Below are 17,282 nucleotides of genomic sequence, written 5' to 3'. Positions count from 1 at the left end.
AGTATAGATTTGGCATATAAACTACGATGCAATAAGCAGTAGGAAACGGTTTATTTTTGTATTGGTCCAGAGACAGACAAGAAATTCATGTATATCCCTTTCCAAATGCTCTATTGCTAATCTAAATACACAAGGTTATAAAAGGATAGTTCAGTTCCATTACAGACAGTTTTCAAAGTGTAGATATTATGTACCATAGTCCAGGAGAAAATGTATTAATCTTGTTAACGTCTTGCACCATCCACTTGAAGATTTTGCATCAGAACTGCAACACTAGCTAGTTCCTTGATAGAAGTGAACTGAACAAATGAAACCAGAAATATATATATATTTGTGCCTCCCGAAAAAATCTATTCCTACCAGCACAACTGCAGAAGATCATAGCAGTTCCAAACTTTAATAATCTGTATCCAAGAGTTTAAGGCACTCTTGAGCTTTAGATGTAGCATGTGTTCACCTACTTTGATCCAGAAATGCATGCCGTCAAAGCACTGAAACCTGGAGTTGAGCATATGGGTTGTTTAGAAGCTGAAGAGCTCCCAGGTGGAATAAAAACATAAACAAAGCTTCATTGGTTGCATTTGCAAGAAAGCACTCCTAATCCACTCACTGGAGCAATGGCAACATACCCAGAGAAGACCAAAAGCCTCACCACTGAATAGGTGTATCTAACTAAGTTCTACTCAGAGTAGACACATAAAACTCTCCTTCAAGCTATGTTTGCAAAAAAGAATAGATGGAAAAGCATGTTGCTGAGGCTAGCTCATTACATTGCCTAAAGGTGTTCATCAGTCTCAAGAAAGGAAAAAGTCCCAGGACACCTGAGCTCATCAGTTCAGTGTCACAGCACAAAATAAGCCTTAGATGACTATCACCTTCTCCTATGAATAGGTGTGAGTGGGCAAGCAGTTTTGCGGCATAACAGCATCCAAGCTAGGGATGGGGAAACTGTGGCTCTCCAGATATGATTACAAGTCCCACCACCCCCGCCCACTGGCCATGCTTGCTGGGGCTGATGGAAGCTGGTCTAAGGGCCACCGGTTCCACATCCCAAATCTAGGTGAAGTTGTGCCATGTACTAGATCATTGTTTAGGCAGCATGCTCTTAAGTTCCTGATCACTTCATATGTCTAACTATCTGCTGTCAGTGGCCAGATTACATCTGTTCCCAAGGACAGCCAGCTTTTTTGTCTTTGTAACTGTGAATAAAGCACACAAATGTATGTCTTCACTTGGAAACGATTCAAGACCCACATGGTACAGATCAGGTTGCTGGGTTCAGATAAAAGTGAATTTTGCAAGAAAAGGACACTTGAGCACCGTATCCAACAGTGAGGCAGTACTGTCACACATGTAAAGAACATAAGAGTCATTCTGGATCAGACTAAGGCCTATCTAGCCCTAATCCTATTCTCACAATGGCCAGCCAGATGTTTATGGGAAGCCTGCAAGCAGGACTAAATGCCAACAGCACTTTCCTCACCGGTGAGTCGCATACAAAGGCATACTGTCTCCAACAGTGGACGTAGAAGATATGGGTAGTAGTCACTGACAGCCCTGTCCTCCATGAATTTGTCTCTTTTATAGCCATCCTAGTTTGTGGGCATCACAACATATTGGGCAGCGGCAGCGGCAGGGTGTGTGAATCCCATAGTTTAACATGTAATGTGTGAAGAAATACATTCTGTTGTCTGTCCTGAATCTCCTAGCATTCATAATACTAGAACCTGGGAGTCTTCCAATGAAAGCTGAGAGATGGAGGAAAACTTCTCTACCCACTAACTTCACACTATGTATAACTGTATACACTTCTTACCATGTCTCCCCACCCAATTCACCCTTTTCCTAAACTAAAAAGCCTCAGATATCATAACATTTCCTCATAGAGGAGCTGTTCATTTGTTCTGGCCACCCCACATTTCTTGTCACTGTGTCGTCAATCTAAACTTGAATGGGTCCCACATAAAGGATTAGTCACTTTACTGCAGTTACCATTTATCCATGTACAATTCAATGCATCAACTGACAAATAATAACATCAAACACCCTCGAGACCAACTTCATTTCAATGTGTCTATTAAAAGTTTTAGGGACCACGCTTGACAGGCCCCCTGCACAATTGTATAGTTGTCAATTAGATTTTGTTGCTCTCCCTAATGCTGTACGAGAAGTGCAAGTAAGGATAGTGAATTTGTTTAAAATCATTTAAAAACAGGTCATAATAAACTGGTCATATATCCCCTTAAGGGCGTAGGTCAGAGATACTTGCTTTTTCAACCGTAAGCCAAGTTGTGCAGGGATCTTGTCAGCAGCCACATAATAGTACTATGGAGTCTTGATAACAGGAATTAATATGTTGGAAAAATACTGTTTTCTGAAGATCTTGCCTAAAACTTATGAACATGTAAAGTGACAAATCAGCATAACTTAAAACCATTACAACGTGTGGTCAAGCAAAAATAGTCTTTATTCAAATTTAATGGAAACAGGGGCCACTGTACTTTGCAAGATGGGGAAAAATAAAAAAATATAAAACAAGGATATTGTCACAATACCAGAATGTGGAACTCTACTCCCCCCCTCCCTTCCTATGGTTTACTGTAGGTATCTATTTTTCTTGACTGTGCTATTAACAAACTCTGCAAGTCCAAAATATGAAACAAAAGTAATATGAAATTTAAGACTCTGCACTTTTCACTAAATGGCGTACATCAAAGGGCATCAATTTAAGGGCAAATTGTTGAAGTTACCATACCTACCTAGGAGTCATCATTCCAATCTTAGAAGCCCATCGAAACGCAGTGCTCATTCTCTATGGCTATTCTGGAAATCCAGGAAGATGATCTGATGAGACTCTCAGTATCATTTTCCAGAATGTGCGACAGAGAGGGAGCACTGGACTGAACACTTAAGACACACCATTGTGGGGCGGGGTTTTAAAAATGTACAGCAGTGACATGTGTTCTACTCCAATCACTTGTGCTACAACTACCAAACATGTACAAAAGACTTCTCATAGAGCTCTAAGTGTGGTTGCAGCAAGTTTAGGATCTGGACCGAGACCTTGATCTAGATCGGGAATGCGATCTAGAGGCAGACCGCGATCTAGACTTGGATTGGGATCTTGGCTTTGAAACAGATTTGGATCTGGAGCGAGATTTTGATCTGACATTTTGTTTAGAATTGGAATTTGACCTGGACCGGGATTTACAGCGGGTGTCCATTTCCTCACCCTCACTTTTTGCTTCCTTTGTGTCTGGTTCTGCCTTTATATGCTCTTTTTCCTTGGACTGAGATCTGGACCTGGATCTAGACCTGGATCTAGACCGTTCTTGGTCTTCTCTCTTTTTCTTCTTGCTGCTAGACTTGCTGTCACGTTTACTCCGCCTCTTGCTTTTCTCACTTCTGCTGCGACTCCTGCTCCTGCTCCTACTAGCCTCTCTGCTCCTCTTCCTACCTTTCCTCTTGTCCTTACTTTTGCTACGGCTCCTGCTCCTACTCCCCTCTTTGCTCCTACTTCTCGCCTTGCTGACACTCTTCTCTCTCTCTTTACTTCTACTGCCCCTCACACTGCCCCTCTCCTCCTCTTCTGCTTTCTCTTTACTGCCACTCCTACTCCTGCTTTTACTCTTACTCTTTTCCTTGCTAGGACTTCTACTTTTTGCTCGGTCATCATCATCAACATCGTCATTATTCTGCACCACATCCTCTGGCTTGTCTTTACTTTTACTTCGGGATTTCTCTGCACTTCTGCTGTGGCTCCTGCTTTTATCATCTTTACTCGGACTCCTGCTTTTTGCTTTTTGGCTTCGACTTTTGCTTCGGCTGCGACTCTTGCTTCTGGAATGGGATCTTGACCTAAGAAGCAAAACCAAAAGTAGCAAAGGAATTCTTATATAAATCTTCATGCAGTTATTGGCAGGAATGAAATTTAGCCTCTGTGATTTTGTTACTCAAACAGAAGCTTGCAAGTCTTACCCTGTGGAAATAATTGAACTTGTATCAGTTTCCGCTCATATGTTCACTATGTTCCCTCCTTGCACATTTCCCTGTGAGACATTCAGTGTTTGTTCACATTTTAAGAACTTCCTATACTGTACTGTAACCAGAATCTGACTTGTGTGTTGTAGCACTCAAATGAGTATTATTGCTACAGAAACAAATCACACAAGCTGTTAATAAATGAAACCCACAGGAAGGGGAGAGAAATAGAACAGTAAGGGATCAGTATCTAGATTTTAAAGCTAATGAGGGTAATAATGGGATCTGGAATTCAAGAAAAAAATCAAAGCAAAAATCACAGCTATGTACACAAGGTTTGTTCACGTTGACATCGGTTAAAACCACTTAATCAGTATCCTCTGAAGTATTTTGAAAATCATGTAATTTTGAGTTTGCTCTACCTGGATCGTGATCTGCTCTTTGAATGACTGCTTTTACTACTGCCACTACGACTCCTGCTTTTACGTGAGTGTCTGCTTCGAGAGCGGGACCTGAAAGAAAGAAAGAAATCATTGTTGTAGCTATAAGTCTTTACATATTTTTAGGAGACTCCTGAAACACGGCATAGCAAATGGGTGGGGGGGAGGTTACTGGGTTCTTTTTGTTTTTGTTTTGATTAAGTATAAATACCTCAGGTTTGTCTTCCCTTCACCCATGCACAATAATTCCCTGTGTCCGATCCTGGCTTGTGGCTAAGCATATGTAGCTGTTTTGTCTAATCTGGCAAACTACAGGACCATGGAAAGCTGCCTTATATCAGGGAAGAGATCAATAGATGCAGCGGCTCTCCAGCTTCAGATAGGGGTAGAAAAAGCTCCTGAAACCCCTATCCAGAGATGTCAAGGATTCTGCTACTCTGCTACTGAGCTATGGCTCTACCCAGGTCTCACTCTGGCTTCCAACTGTGATTTGTAAGGCATGAACACAGTTTGCTGGCTTGAATGAAATTGCTAACTTTGGCTGTGCCTCAAACCAAGATCAGAGGTGGAGATTAGTAATGAGTAAACCTAAACTCTCATCTGTTTGATCATGGTTGGAATTAAGTTTAAAGCACCCCTCTATTTCCATCACCCAACAAGAGAACTTCACAGTTCTGCAACTCACCACTGTTCCTGCAAGGTTAGCAAAGCAAGGGTGCAATACATTACTTTCCAGCAGCTCTAACAAACGTTTGCCCTGCCAAGGAGTGTTGTGAACAGACTTACCTCGAATGAGTCCGACTTCTGGAGTAGGAGCGGCGCCGCCTGGACCCAGGCCTGTCTTCCACTAGCCTTATCTTCCTACCATTTACTTCTGTCCCATCCAGCTTTTCAAGGGCTCTTTTCATGTCAGAATAGGATTTGAACTCAATCACACCTTCATTCTTTCTACCTTTGTGTGCGTCAGCATACGTCACTTCACCTGCCTGACGCATATAATCCTGGAAGACAGAACATTGCCTGTGAATACACCTATGACTTCAAGCTGATTCTGTCTGTTATCATCCCCCCTAGTTCAGAGCTTTCCAAGCTGTGTGTCGTGACATGTTAATGTGTCGGCTGAAGTGTGTAGGTGTGTTGTGCAAAGGCCCCCTGCGCTCCTCCCAGGGCTGGAAAGGGTTTAGATTAACCTCCGGTTTGCAAGTAATACAGAATTACTATGTTGTGAAAAGATGCGTGTCTAAAAATTGTGTCACCAACATGAAAAGTCTGGAAAGCTCTGCCCTAGATGCTGCAACTGAAAAGCACACTAGACTGCATTTCTTTTTCAAAGTGTGCATGCGAGAATGTTCAGCTGAACACTACACCAAGCCTCACCTCTGGTCTAAAATACAAGGAGCACAGTGGTCTATTACCAGAAGCAATTCTAACCTCAGACATTCTGTTTGAAGATGTTACTGTTGGGCTGGCAAAGGAGGAACAATACTGTCCAATTACTGGTGAAAATGGCCAGAAAGGATAAAGCAGATAGTGTAATTCAACAGGGTATTATTGCATCTGCTTACGCATTTGCTTAGCTCAAGCAATTCAACCAAGACTTATAGACTGCATGCATAGCAGACTTTTCAGCCTTCCTTTTCTCTGCACACATCCTTCTGCATCCCAGTTTGCATTATGGGGTCTATCACCCTTAATCTCCTCAAAGTGGCCGCAGTACTATTTTAGCCCACTGCCTTCCAAGGGAAGCAGGCCAATGTGAAACATGACATTAAACCACATGAGCCAGGAAACCAAAGGAAAGAACCCCCAATCCCTGCAAGCTGGCTGTTTGGGAAGGTTTTCAAAATGCATAGCAACATGCGAGTTTAGGTACAAAACCTTGTATGACTTCAGAAGCATCTTATCTGCATTTATGCACATGAGGGTCTTTTTTTTTTTTTACAATCAAGCAGTCTATATAACTTTCATGAAACAACTAAATGAAATAAAACATCTGTAATAGTAAAATATTCAGTGTGCACAATAACTGCACAGGCTGAAACCCTCATGCTCAAGGAGCTTATCACTTTTACTGTTCTCTGTTGTGCTTTGTACACTGCAGTAAGATTTAACACAATGTCCATTATTCTGGACAGGTGGTGGTATTCAGCTAAGCATAGATCCATTGAAATTAATTACCTTAGTAATGCTCACAAATTTCAGTGGGTTTCCTCTGAGTAAAGCATAACTGAATACCACCCAGGGTTTCCATGAAAAATGAAAAATATATTTGTGTGGACCACAGGCCAAAAGCAAGGCTTAACAAGAGAAGCACAATTTATGTTTTCAAACCTTTATCAGCACTAGCAGAGGCACAGAGATGGCATACCTTCAAATCCTGCCAACTGCAACGACTTGACAGATTTTCAACGATCAATCTGTATTCAGTACGGGTCGGAGGACCGTACTTATCTCTTCCACTTCTTCTATAACCATATCCACCTTTAGAGGTGATAAGCAGATGGAATACTTCAGGTAAGGTAGTGGAGCCTGGTGGTTAATCTATACCCCCAAAGAAAATAAATACTAGTCTACCCAACAGCCGGTAAATACATTTAGTTCCCCCCTCCCATTAGCCTAAACTACATTCTCAGTGTTAAAAATTTTATGTTACGAGAGTCAGACATTTAAAAAGGTCTATATACATTATGTCTAGAACATTAGCACAGAATTAAAAGACTGTATATTTTATATTTAATATTAAAATTAAACATGCAACTAAGTTTAAGTTAATAAAAAATAATGTTTTTGAAAACAAAAAAACCAAATCACTATAGTCAGTTACTAATGTTACTTACATTGATTTAAAGCTTTCTGAATATATAACATGAATAAAGGTTTCAGGCACCTATTTCAGTTTAATCACATCTGTCTCTAACCCTTGGGGTCCTCACCACCCACGTCTAATGGGAAAAGGTTGCGGTCGTCACATGGCTTCCTTTTTGGGTCAGCCAAGGGCCACAAAGGTCAAAGAGCCACTCATGGAAAGGCAACCCAGGGTCAGCAAATGGAACAGGCAGTCATCTTAGCCTCAAAGGACTCTTAATTGAAACATTGAGGTCTTTGTTAAGTCTATGTTAAACAATCACATTACAAATAAACCATTCATATATTTACAAAATAAAATAATGAAAATTAAAGTTCATTTAGTTAATTACAGTTTAAAAAGTTGAATATATTAATATCTAAATAATATTACTTTAATAAAATCTACAGTAATCAAACTTTACATTTTTAATTAAAAAATACTGTTTTTAAATGCTGTGTTTTAAATAGAATAAAAGGCACCAATACAACGGTATGTTAGTGCTTACTGCGTCCAGAACCATAACTGCTGTCGCGGCGAGGGCCCCGGGCATGCTCAACAATTACACGTTCCCCACAAAGATCTTTGCCATTTAGCTCATAAACAGCGTCATCAGCATCACGCACATCATCAAACTCAACAAAGCCATACCTAAGGGGAGACAAAAACAGCTCCAGCATCAACCACGTCAACAGTTACCTTCACAATTCTGGCCAACAGTGGCATGGGCTTTGAAGATCTATGCAGAATGGGAGCTGTTGACAAGCATCTCTCTCCAAATGTAGCCTTAGAAGTTCAATGGTGACAACAAAAGTATGGCATAAGAACAGCTGTCAAGTCTTACCATAGGGCAGAAGAGGCTGATATACCTCAAAAAAAGCTTTGTGGCAAATAGTAGAAAATGATGACTGCTTGCCATAACAGCACTCAAAAGTGTGTTATTCCTATCTCTTCATGACTTTATTATTCATCACCAGTTATTTGAAGTATATTGTAAATGATGTGTAACATTTATAGGCATACATGTATATGGGTGCTCCCCCATTTTCAAATTTGAGCAGGCATCAGTTTTAGATAAAGCGACTATTGATCACTGCCAATTTTACCACTTGACTATACCTTTTAACATCAAGAAATTCAAGGCCTCCTCTACTGGCTATCAAAACACCAAGATTAGTGTTAGCAGTTCTATGTGGTTTGCTTCACCATACACTTCATGATTTTCTTTTGTCAGGTTATTATATTTTATCCAAAGGCAACATTCCCAAAAGCAATAGAATTTTCAGGAAAATAACCACATTATCTGTAGTAATCTTTTCTAACCAGGAAAAAGGGTATTGTTTGTACTGTTCCAGATTTTTTTTTTTATTTTTGTGCTGGTAATCTTTTCACTATTGTAATCTCTTATTGTTGAAAATCTGGAAGAAACCATATTCCTAAGTGTTTTATTCAAGTAACATTCCATTGTAGACTTCTGAATTTTACATATTCCTCTTGCAAATCAGGAGGGATATTGATACTGAATTATTCAGATGCAGAAGTGTTTCTATCCAGATTGCTGCTTGCATATAGTGAGGTTTTAAATTATTTCATGCCAAAGAAAACAAAACACTTACTACTACAATGACCTCATTCAGCAAGATTTTTAGGAAGTGAAAATTGTAATATTTCCCCTCAAAGTCTAAGCACCAACAATTTCAGTGAACAAGCAACTTCTAATAATGCTTGCTAGACATAATTAAGAGGAAAGAAATGAAATGCTCAATGGTCTCCAAAGATGAACAAGAAAAAACCAGAAGCAGCAAGTTTACAAGTTATTGTCCAAACGTGTAAACAACAGCAGGTTTAGCATCCATCTCTAGTGTGAGAGTACAGAAGATGAACACATGCTTTGGTTTTGCAGGAAAGTTCAGCTCATTGCCAATGCCAAGAAAATATACGGCAAACACTTTTCACAATGTGCACACTATCTCATTATACAAGAAAATGATTTTCAGTCCATACAACGAGCCTTTTAGGCCTTTGCACAGACTGAATGCACTACATTTTCCAGGATGATATCACAGTTCTTCATCTGAGGAAGCCTGTTGGGTCAAATGCAAAAAGAGTTGCATCCCCATTCCAAGTGTGAACACCAGTGACCTCTCCTGGAAGCTTTAGAAGTGGTGAAGTCCAGGAACTTTATTCTTATCTATAAATCACCTAATGCTTTGTGCTGCACATAAATTATTTAAAAACACAGACCTTTGCCTGCAGGCTTGCAATCTATACAGATAACAACAAAGGGGAAAGGGAGGGAAGAGGAAAAAACACAAACCCAGGAGGCAATTTTCTTAAACATAGTTAAGGGCTATAATGATCAGATGGCATTACCACTGCAAGAGGCAGTTCTAACTAGGGAGGAGTCAAATGACGGTTGGTTTTTATCTTTTAGTGACTTGCATGTCACATCAGTATATCGCTCTTCTGCTGAAGAGCTCAAAGTGCCTTCACTCAGTTAATCCTCAAAACAACCTTGTGAGGTTAGTTAGGCAGAGAAGAGTGCTCACAGTTCTCTGTTGTGGAATAATAGAGGCAGAAGGGTTATTACTCTGAATTCTAATTGATATGGGCAACCTTTCACTATTTTAGCAATTAAAAATACTAGTGTACCCAACTGACAACATGAACAAAAAAACGCAAGTTACCCAAGCCCCTGATTGGGGAGGATAATGTCAGGTGTCTGTCACTAATTGGACAGAATTAGTGTCAAAAAAAGTTGCTCTCAGTCTGTTAGTTGTATGACGCATATTTCCTCTTCCTCTAATTTCTGATCTCTTACTTGCCATTATCTTCCCTTTGTGTGATCTAGGCCAGTCTCACTGTTCTCAGAGGAGCCTATGTTCACACAAATGTAAAGACAGTAGTACTAATCAAAATAAATGGGACTAGGATCAGGGATTCACAATATCACTCACCACCCTTGTCATGGTAAGTGCTTGGAAAACTTCTGATGAACAAGTCCTGTAGCTGCAGAAATGTGGTCCTCACTCACTCTGCAGCTCCAATGTTCGGAGGAAACCTAGGATTTGTTTTTGCTCTGTGCTTTTCAGGAACGGATTATAAGGCAAGTGCAAAAACAAAACAAGAACATGTGATTGTCCTTGACTTTGGACTGACTTTCAAAGGTATGGGTGAGATCAGGAACTAGACCCTATTCATTGAGAGAGGAGAATGGTCCTGTTGACTAACCAATTTTGCTTGATGAATCTGTAGACTTCTGGACGAGATAGGTACAGTATTTTAGACTGGCCCACTTTGAACATCATATTAAACCATAGGTTAGCATGACAAATACAAGCTATAATGATCCACAGACTCATGTGTCCATTGCTCCTCTTCTGGTATGACTGTGATAAGTTATGAAGCTTTCACTTCCACTATAGATTAACAGCAACTTGTCAGGTTTTCCGAACCAACAAGATTAAGCATAGTTTGGTTTATCTATGGTTTGTTTGAAACAGACGAACTTCAAACCATGGGTTTTGAAGCTGGCTTGTTTAAACAAACCTGAATTAAAATTAACCAGAGTTTAATATTCAGATGATATGCTGAACTGTGGCTAACTGAAATCAGAAGTGAAAAGTTGTGCTCTGTTCCTAAAAGCTGTTTCAGGGTAGAGGGGGAGTATGCATATCTCATTTTCTAACACTGTGCAAGCCTAAGCCTCACTGCAGCTTGTACTTGTCACACTTAGTGTGACATCAGATTACAGCCTCTGTAGTATAGTATTCCAGCTTCACATTACAGCTTAATTTACCCCAAACTTAAAACAATGAATTTAAAATCTCCTGCAAACTAAGCACCTATGATCAGCATTAATTCTGAGCATAAACTGAAAAATGGAGAACTGAAAAACAAGATATCTTACAACTTGCAGTTAATTTGTAATTGTTTGCTAAGCATTAATGAAAAAGATGACAGCCCCAACAAATAAAACTAACGCAGTTATTCTGAGGAAAAGCACAATACAGTATTGTTCTACACTTGAAAATTGTTCTTTTATGCTACATAAAAGAATTTAAAAATGTATAGAACTGTGATTTTAGATCCAGGCCAAATTAACTGTGGTCTGTTGAAAGATTTTTAGATAGCTATATGAAATAGCATATATAAAGAGAGAAAGGCAGATAACTCCAGAATTTAAAGTAAAGGTGGGATCAGTTTAAAATTACTGCATTTAGCACTGATAACATGGTGCTCAAAACCTGGAGCTCATCTTTTACTTCCAGCACTGAGACAGGATTCTTTGTGCCAATATATGAATGAATTTAGCCCAGCAGAATGCCAAAGACAGAGAACAGAAGAAAGATAATGTGAGCTTGTGAAACAGATAGCTATATTATAGCAATATAGGGGGCTTAGGAAGTTTACATGTTACAGTAGTGCCCCGCAAGACGAAAAACCCGCTAGGCGAAAGGGTTTTCCGTTTTTCGATGCGCTTCGCAAGACGAATTTCCCTATGGGCTTGCTTCGCAAGACGAAAATGTCTTGCAAGTCTTGCGATTTTTTTTGCTCCCCCCCTTTTCTAAGCCGCTAATAGCCTTTTAGCCGCTAAGCCTTTAATAGCCGCTAAACCGCTAATCGGGTTGCTTCGCAAGACGAAAAAACGCTAGACGAAGAGACTAATGGAACGGATTATTTTCGTCTTGCGAGGCACCACTGTACCAGATCAACAAAATTATCCTTAAGACACCAATCAGCCCTCCATATGGGAGGATGGGGGGGGGGGAGGAAGAGGGCATGAGGGCAAGGCAGAAGGCTTCTGAAGTCCAGATCTTCTGCCAAGAGCATGCCTATGAAAACACCTTTATGTGTGGTGCAAAGGCTCTGGCAGCTAAGCCACTTATTTACAGATGCACTGCCCATCACTGGGAAAGAGTTTTGTGAGGGGCATGAGTTGTATGGGTTAGCAGCATATCTACAGATGTCAACCATCCACATTCTATCCCCAAGCATGCCAGAAATCTACACTGGGATACCATTTACAAGTGTAACTTACATGTTACATACTTTTTGTTCCAGAGGAGAATCAATCCATAAACTCTTCCTAGAATGCCAATTTGCTGTCTGCCCATATATAATGAACTGCTACAGAATGAATTACAGACTCATCATTCTTACAGCTCAAAGTACACATTACTTTCCCTGGCAGTGAGTCACAGAACTAGTTTTTCAGTGCCTAAACTCTTTGCTGAGAAACCTCCACTGTTCAACAAATTATTAGGAACAGAAGAATTGCCTTGCTGGATCAGATCAACACCTGTCAAGACTAGCATTCTGCTCTCAACGGCTGCCAGTCAAAGCCAGACAATGTGGCATTCAAAGATTATGTGGATGTTTTTAACACAGAAGGTCCATTTAGCTATCATGATTATTAATACTGGCTGTCACTCAATTTGGGTGATCCCTAATGGCACTGTGTACCATACAAGTCTTTCTGCACTCTAGTTTTTGAGCAAGTTTTCCATCATGACTCTCAGATATTCAACAGTACAGTTCCAAAGTATGAAGTTCTGTATGTTTCAGCCAATTTAGATCCATCACTGCACCTTTTGCTTTTTGAAACTAATTTTATTAGTTTGGAAGGGTCTTTTTGGAGGATGGATACTGCAAGGGTGGGGAACCCGTGGCCTTCCCAGATGCTGATATATTACAATTCCCGCCATCCCTGAACACTGACCATGCTGACCACAGGATCCACAACCCACTGGCTCAATAAGCTGAGATCTGAAGGAGCCTTATGGCCATACACAAACCTCCTTCATCACAGTGAGCAAACAAGTCATTAAGTTTCCCATGACTGGCTACCACACAGTTTAGCTCACAGAAAATTTATGATGGATCATCAGGGTAGAAGCTTTTTTTTTATTCTGTGTCATGGCAGGAGTAATTTCCATTTCTGTCAGTTGTCAGTCACATGTATGAATAACAATGCACTTAATTAAGGAAGAACTCTCCCTCCCCAACCCAGGTAATACCTATACCATACTACAAAGCTGATGTTCATGCAAGTACTTTAATGTTTTCAGATGAAATGTGCATACATGGAAAGACTCTCCTCCCTGCAAGAGAGGGGAGTGGTTGTGGCCGGGAGCCGGATTCCGCCTCAAGCAGGGGGCGTTTGCCCCCTGCCTCCCACTCACCTGGCTGGCGCCCACGCCCAGGCACCCAACCAGGTGCCTTCAAGGGGCCGTGTACAGCAGCCTAAATTGCTGCGGCGCCAGCCTCCCAGCCCTCACTTTTCGTCGTCCCGTTGCGAGTCAAGAGATCGACCTCTTCTTAGTCAAAAGGATTGTCCTCTGCGCGGCCTGCAGGAGCCAGGGAAGTATTTTGCACGGGGAAGTGTGCGCGTGTGGGTTAATTTGCTTCGTCTGCCGGCTTCGTGTTGGTTTGGGGTTGTTCTGATTCCAGTCTATTTCGTTCTTCTGGTATTTTATCTTCTACTATTTTGGTTTGTCTTCATTTGCTTCAGTTATGCACATGTATGCACAGAAATGTAGATACATGGAATATACTGAATGCCCATATGATGCCATACTCACAAGGCCTGTAGAAACTGCATCTCTTGCATATGTAGCACATGGAGACTAATCAGAAAACGGGGATGCACACATCCCAGGATACCCATTATGGCTTGGGAAACAATCTCTAAATCAATAAGCTTGAGGGCCAATCTCTTCCTTTGCCTATTTCAAGCAAGGAAACCTGTACTCTCCACATCACTGTGCAAGAGTTTCAGCATGTTAACTTTACAGCAGAAACATTTCAGTTGCATCATTCTTTCCACAATGCAGCGTTTAAAAAGTGTTCTTAGGCTGTGCCCTCCTGCACACTTACATGGTAATGAACCCCAATTAGCACAGTGGTACAGCTATTACTTTTCTACCTAAGTAAGTACACCTAGAACTGTGTTGTAAAGCACAGCAAACTCTCTCTGTGTCACACACACACACACGCGCGCGCACACACACACACACACAGTAAGTCCCAATGAATTTCATGGAGCTTATTCCCAAGTAAGCACATATAAGTGTCAATCTCAAGACGTAGGCTGCAATCCTAAACACACTTACTGTGCAAGGACTAATAGTGGGACTTCTAAGAAAACATGTATAGGACTATGCTGCTTTACAGGAGCAAAAACCCTAATGCTACGGAAAGCCATCTAATTAGATTTTAATTTGATTTTCACCTGTTTTTAGGAGGCAATTTAATTATTGTTTGATTTTAAATCAATGTTGTATATCTGATGCTAGCTGCCCTGAGCCCGACTTCGGCTGGGGAGGGCAGGATATAAATAAAAGATTATTATTATTTCAAAATCAAACTTAGCACTGAACTTTTTGTGTTAAAGGAAGGCAGGACCAGAGCAGAGAAAATGCTTTGCAAGTATAAGGTCTCAGGTTCATTCTCCAGCATCTTTACACAGAGCTCAGGGAGACCCCTATAGGAAATCCTGGACAGCTGCTGACAGCCAGTGTGGAGGCTGCACTGCTACTAGGATGTGTTGAATTTTTCAACTTCCATTTTGCAAAAAAGTGAGTGATAAAAAGTTGTAACATAATATGGAAATTCAAAAGACATTTTTGTTAAATTAATATAATTTAGTTTTGCTTGGTAAGTAAAATGTGTTAAACTGCATAGAAATCATTAAAAATGATTGCCAAGTACTTGCTGTTATATTTTTTATTATCATTTTTATTTATTAATTATTTTTTAGAACTACCTAATTTTCAGAAGGTAAAATTAAAATTCTTTGGTTTTCCAAAAGCAAATTACAGTCGTACCTTGTCAAACGGAATCCGCTCCGGAAGTCTGTTCGACTTCCAAAAATGTTCAACAACCAAGGCGCGGCTTCTGATTGGCTGCAGGAGCTTCCTGCACTCAATTAGAAGCCGCTTAAGCCACGTCGGACGTTCGGCTTCCAAAAAATGTTCGCAAACCTGAGCCCTCACTTCTGGGTTTGCGGCGTTCGGGAGCCAAAACGTTTGAGTCACAAGGCGTTCGAGATCCAAGGTACGACTGTATGTGCTTCATCACACGTAGACTTACCAAGCTAAATGCTGTCCAATCACAAAAAAGGATAGCAGATTTGAATTCCTTGCACCCAGAAACATATTTCCCAAGTCCCCTCAGGGAAGGAATTTGCAAAACGGTCTGAGACGCATTATATGGGGGACTCCCTATACTGTAAAAATGTAAAGGGACCCCTGAACATTAGGTCCAGTCATGGCCGACTCTGGGGTTGCGGCGCTCATCTCGCTTTATTGGCCGAGGCAGCCATGCGTACAGCTTCTGGGTCATGTGGCCAGCATGACTAAACCGCTTCTGGCGAACCAGACAAGCGCACGGAAACGCTGTTTACTTTCCCGCCAGAGCGATACCTTATTTATCTACTTGCACTTTGACGTGCTTTCGAACTGCTTTGTTGTTTAGTCATGTCCGACTTTTTGTGACCCCATGAACCAGAGCACGCCAGGCACTCCTGTTCGAACTGCTAGTTGCTGCCAAATTTGGGGAAGGGTCTGTTATGGAGCACACACTTTGCATGGATAAGGTCCTAGGTTCAAGCACCCCGGCCCTCACAGCATCATAAGAGCTGAGAGGGGTCCCTACGGTCATCTAGTCCAACCCCCCCTGCAAAGAAGAAGAGTTTGGATTTGATATCCCGCCTTTCACTCCCTTTAAGGAGTCTCAAAGCGGCTAACATTCTCCTTTCCCTTCCTCACCCCCCCCACAACAAACACTCTGTGAGGTGAGTGGGGCTGAGAGACTTCACAGAAGTGTGACTGGCCCAAGGTCACCCAGCAGCTGCATGTGGAGGAGCAGAGACGCGAACCCGGTTCACCAGATTACGAGACTACCGCTCTTAACCACTACACCACACTGAATCTCAGCTAAAGCATCCATGACAGAGGGCCACCCAACCCCTGCTTGAAAGCCTCCAGTGAAGGAAAGCCCACCACCACCTTTCGAGGAAGTCCGTCTCCCTTCCGAAGAGCTCTTAACTGTCAGGAGAGCTCAAGTGGGAGAATTCCCGCCTGAAGCCCTGGACAGCTGCTGTCAGTCACGATACTGAGCTAGGCCGGGGTCGGTGGTAGCGGCTTCCCTTACGCTCCTGCAGCGAACTTCACTTTAAGAGGAAAGCCTTCGGCCCCCTCACCTCTCCGGGAAGGCAGAAGGGGCAGCGGGGCGCCAGACGGAGGGAGAAGGAAGGCCTAAAAACTGGAGCCGAGGGAGAAGCCCCTCTGCTCTGCCAATTCTGAAGGGTCCCAGGGGCAGCCACGGCGAGGCCCTTCCCGGGAGAGGAGGCGGCGGGCGAGCAAGAAGCGCGCGCGGGAAAGGACGGGGAAAGGGCGCGCGTGCGCTCTGAGGCCCGGCCGCGCTGACAGGAAGAAACGAGGGATCCCGGGGACTAGGCCCGGCGGCGGCGACGGCGACGCCTTACCCGTTCTTGAGATCCACCTCGAGGATCTTCCCGTAGCCCTTGAAGAACCGCTCCACATCCCGCTCCCGGGCCTGGTAGCTGAGCCGCCCGATGTAGACCCGCGGCATCTCCCTCGCCGACAGCCTCGCGAGGGCCTGGCGCCGCGCACGACGGCGGACGCGGCCTCAGCGATAGCTTCGACCTGCGGAGCTCAGCGCTGGGCGGGAAGGGCGGGGGGGGGGAGGGAAGAGAGAGAGAGAGAGAAAGAGAGAGAGAAGGCGGGGGAGGGGCGGCAGGCGGCAGCGGACTTTTTTTTTCTTTCCCTCCTCTCCCTCGCCGGCGTAAGCACACACGCAACGCAAGGGCGTGCGCGCTGACGTAGGCGCGTCAGGTGACGCCGCGGGGCGGGCGGGCCCGAGTAGCGTTCGCTGCGGCGCTTTTCGAAGTTCGCTCGCCTCTCGGAATGGGCGGCGGCGGCTCTTAAAGGGGCCGCTCGGAGATGAGCGGGGGGCGGGGAGGCGCTTGTCTTAACAGGCAGACCTTCGGC

General features: G+C 42.7%; 1 protein-coding gene and 1 long non-coding RNA gene across 2 annotated transcripts; both read right to left on the bottom strand.

Annotated features, from left to right (window-relative positions):
• Window positions 1-2,449: 2,449 nt before the first annotated feature.
• SRSF4 (serine and arginine rich splicing factor 4) lies at window positions 2,450-16,979 on the bottom strand. The gene is made up of 6 exons (XM_082231731.1): window positions 16,757-16,979; window positions 7,775-7,917; window positions 6,790-6,902; window positions 5,208-5,422; window positions 4,404-4,493; window positions 2,450-3,858 (listed from the first exon to the last, which is right to left on the bottom strand). Exons 1-6 carry the CDS (start codon window positions 16,861-16,863, stop codon window positions 3,045-3,047), a joined length of 1,482 nt encoding a protein of 493 aa, XP_082087857.1. The 5' UTR covers window positions 16,864-16,979; the 3' UTR covers window positions 2,450-3,044.
• On the bottom strand, window positions 11,978-15,939 carry LOC309537396. The gene is made up of 3 exons (XR_014221881.1): window positions 15,804-15,939; window positions 13,824-15,496; window positions 11,978-13,363 (listed from the first exon to the last, which is right to left on the bottom strand). It is a non-coding gene; the product is annotated as an uncharacterized lncRNA (long non-coding RNA).
• Window positions 16,980-17,282: the final 303 nt, after the last annotated feature.

This window comes from Podarcis vaucheri (assembly GCF_965113315.1).
Source record: "Podarcis vaucheri genome assembly, chromosome: 7".
NCBI classification, from domain to species: domain Eukaryota; kingdom Metazoa; phylum Chordata; class Lepidosauria; order Squamata; family Lacertidae; genus Podarcis; species Podarcis vaucheri.
This window is presented reverse-complemented; position numbering and strand designations above follow the sequence as displayed.

Excerpts from the sequence above, each read along its gene's own strand:
- SRSF4 (XM_082231731.1), bottom strand. The coding sequence starts at position 16,863 with ATGCCGCGGGTCTACATCGGGCGGCTCAGCTACCAGGCCCGGGAGCGG. Across the intron at positions 7,918-16,756 it reads GAGGTGGATCTCAAGAACGG|GTATGGCTTTGTTGAGTTTG; the intron begins GTAAGGCGTCGC and ends GTCTCCCCTTAG. Across the intron at positions 5,423-6,789 it reads GCAGTTGGCAGGATTTGAAG|GATTATATGCGTCAGGCAGG; the intron begins GTATGCCATCTC and ends TCTGTCTTCCAG.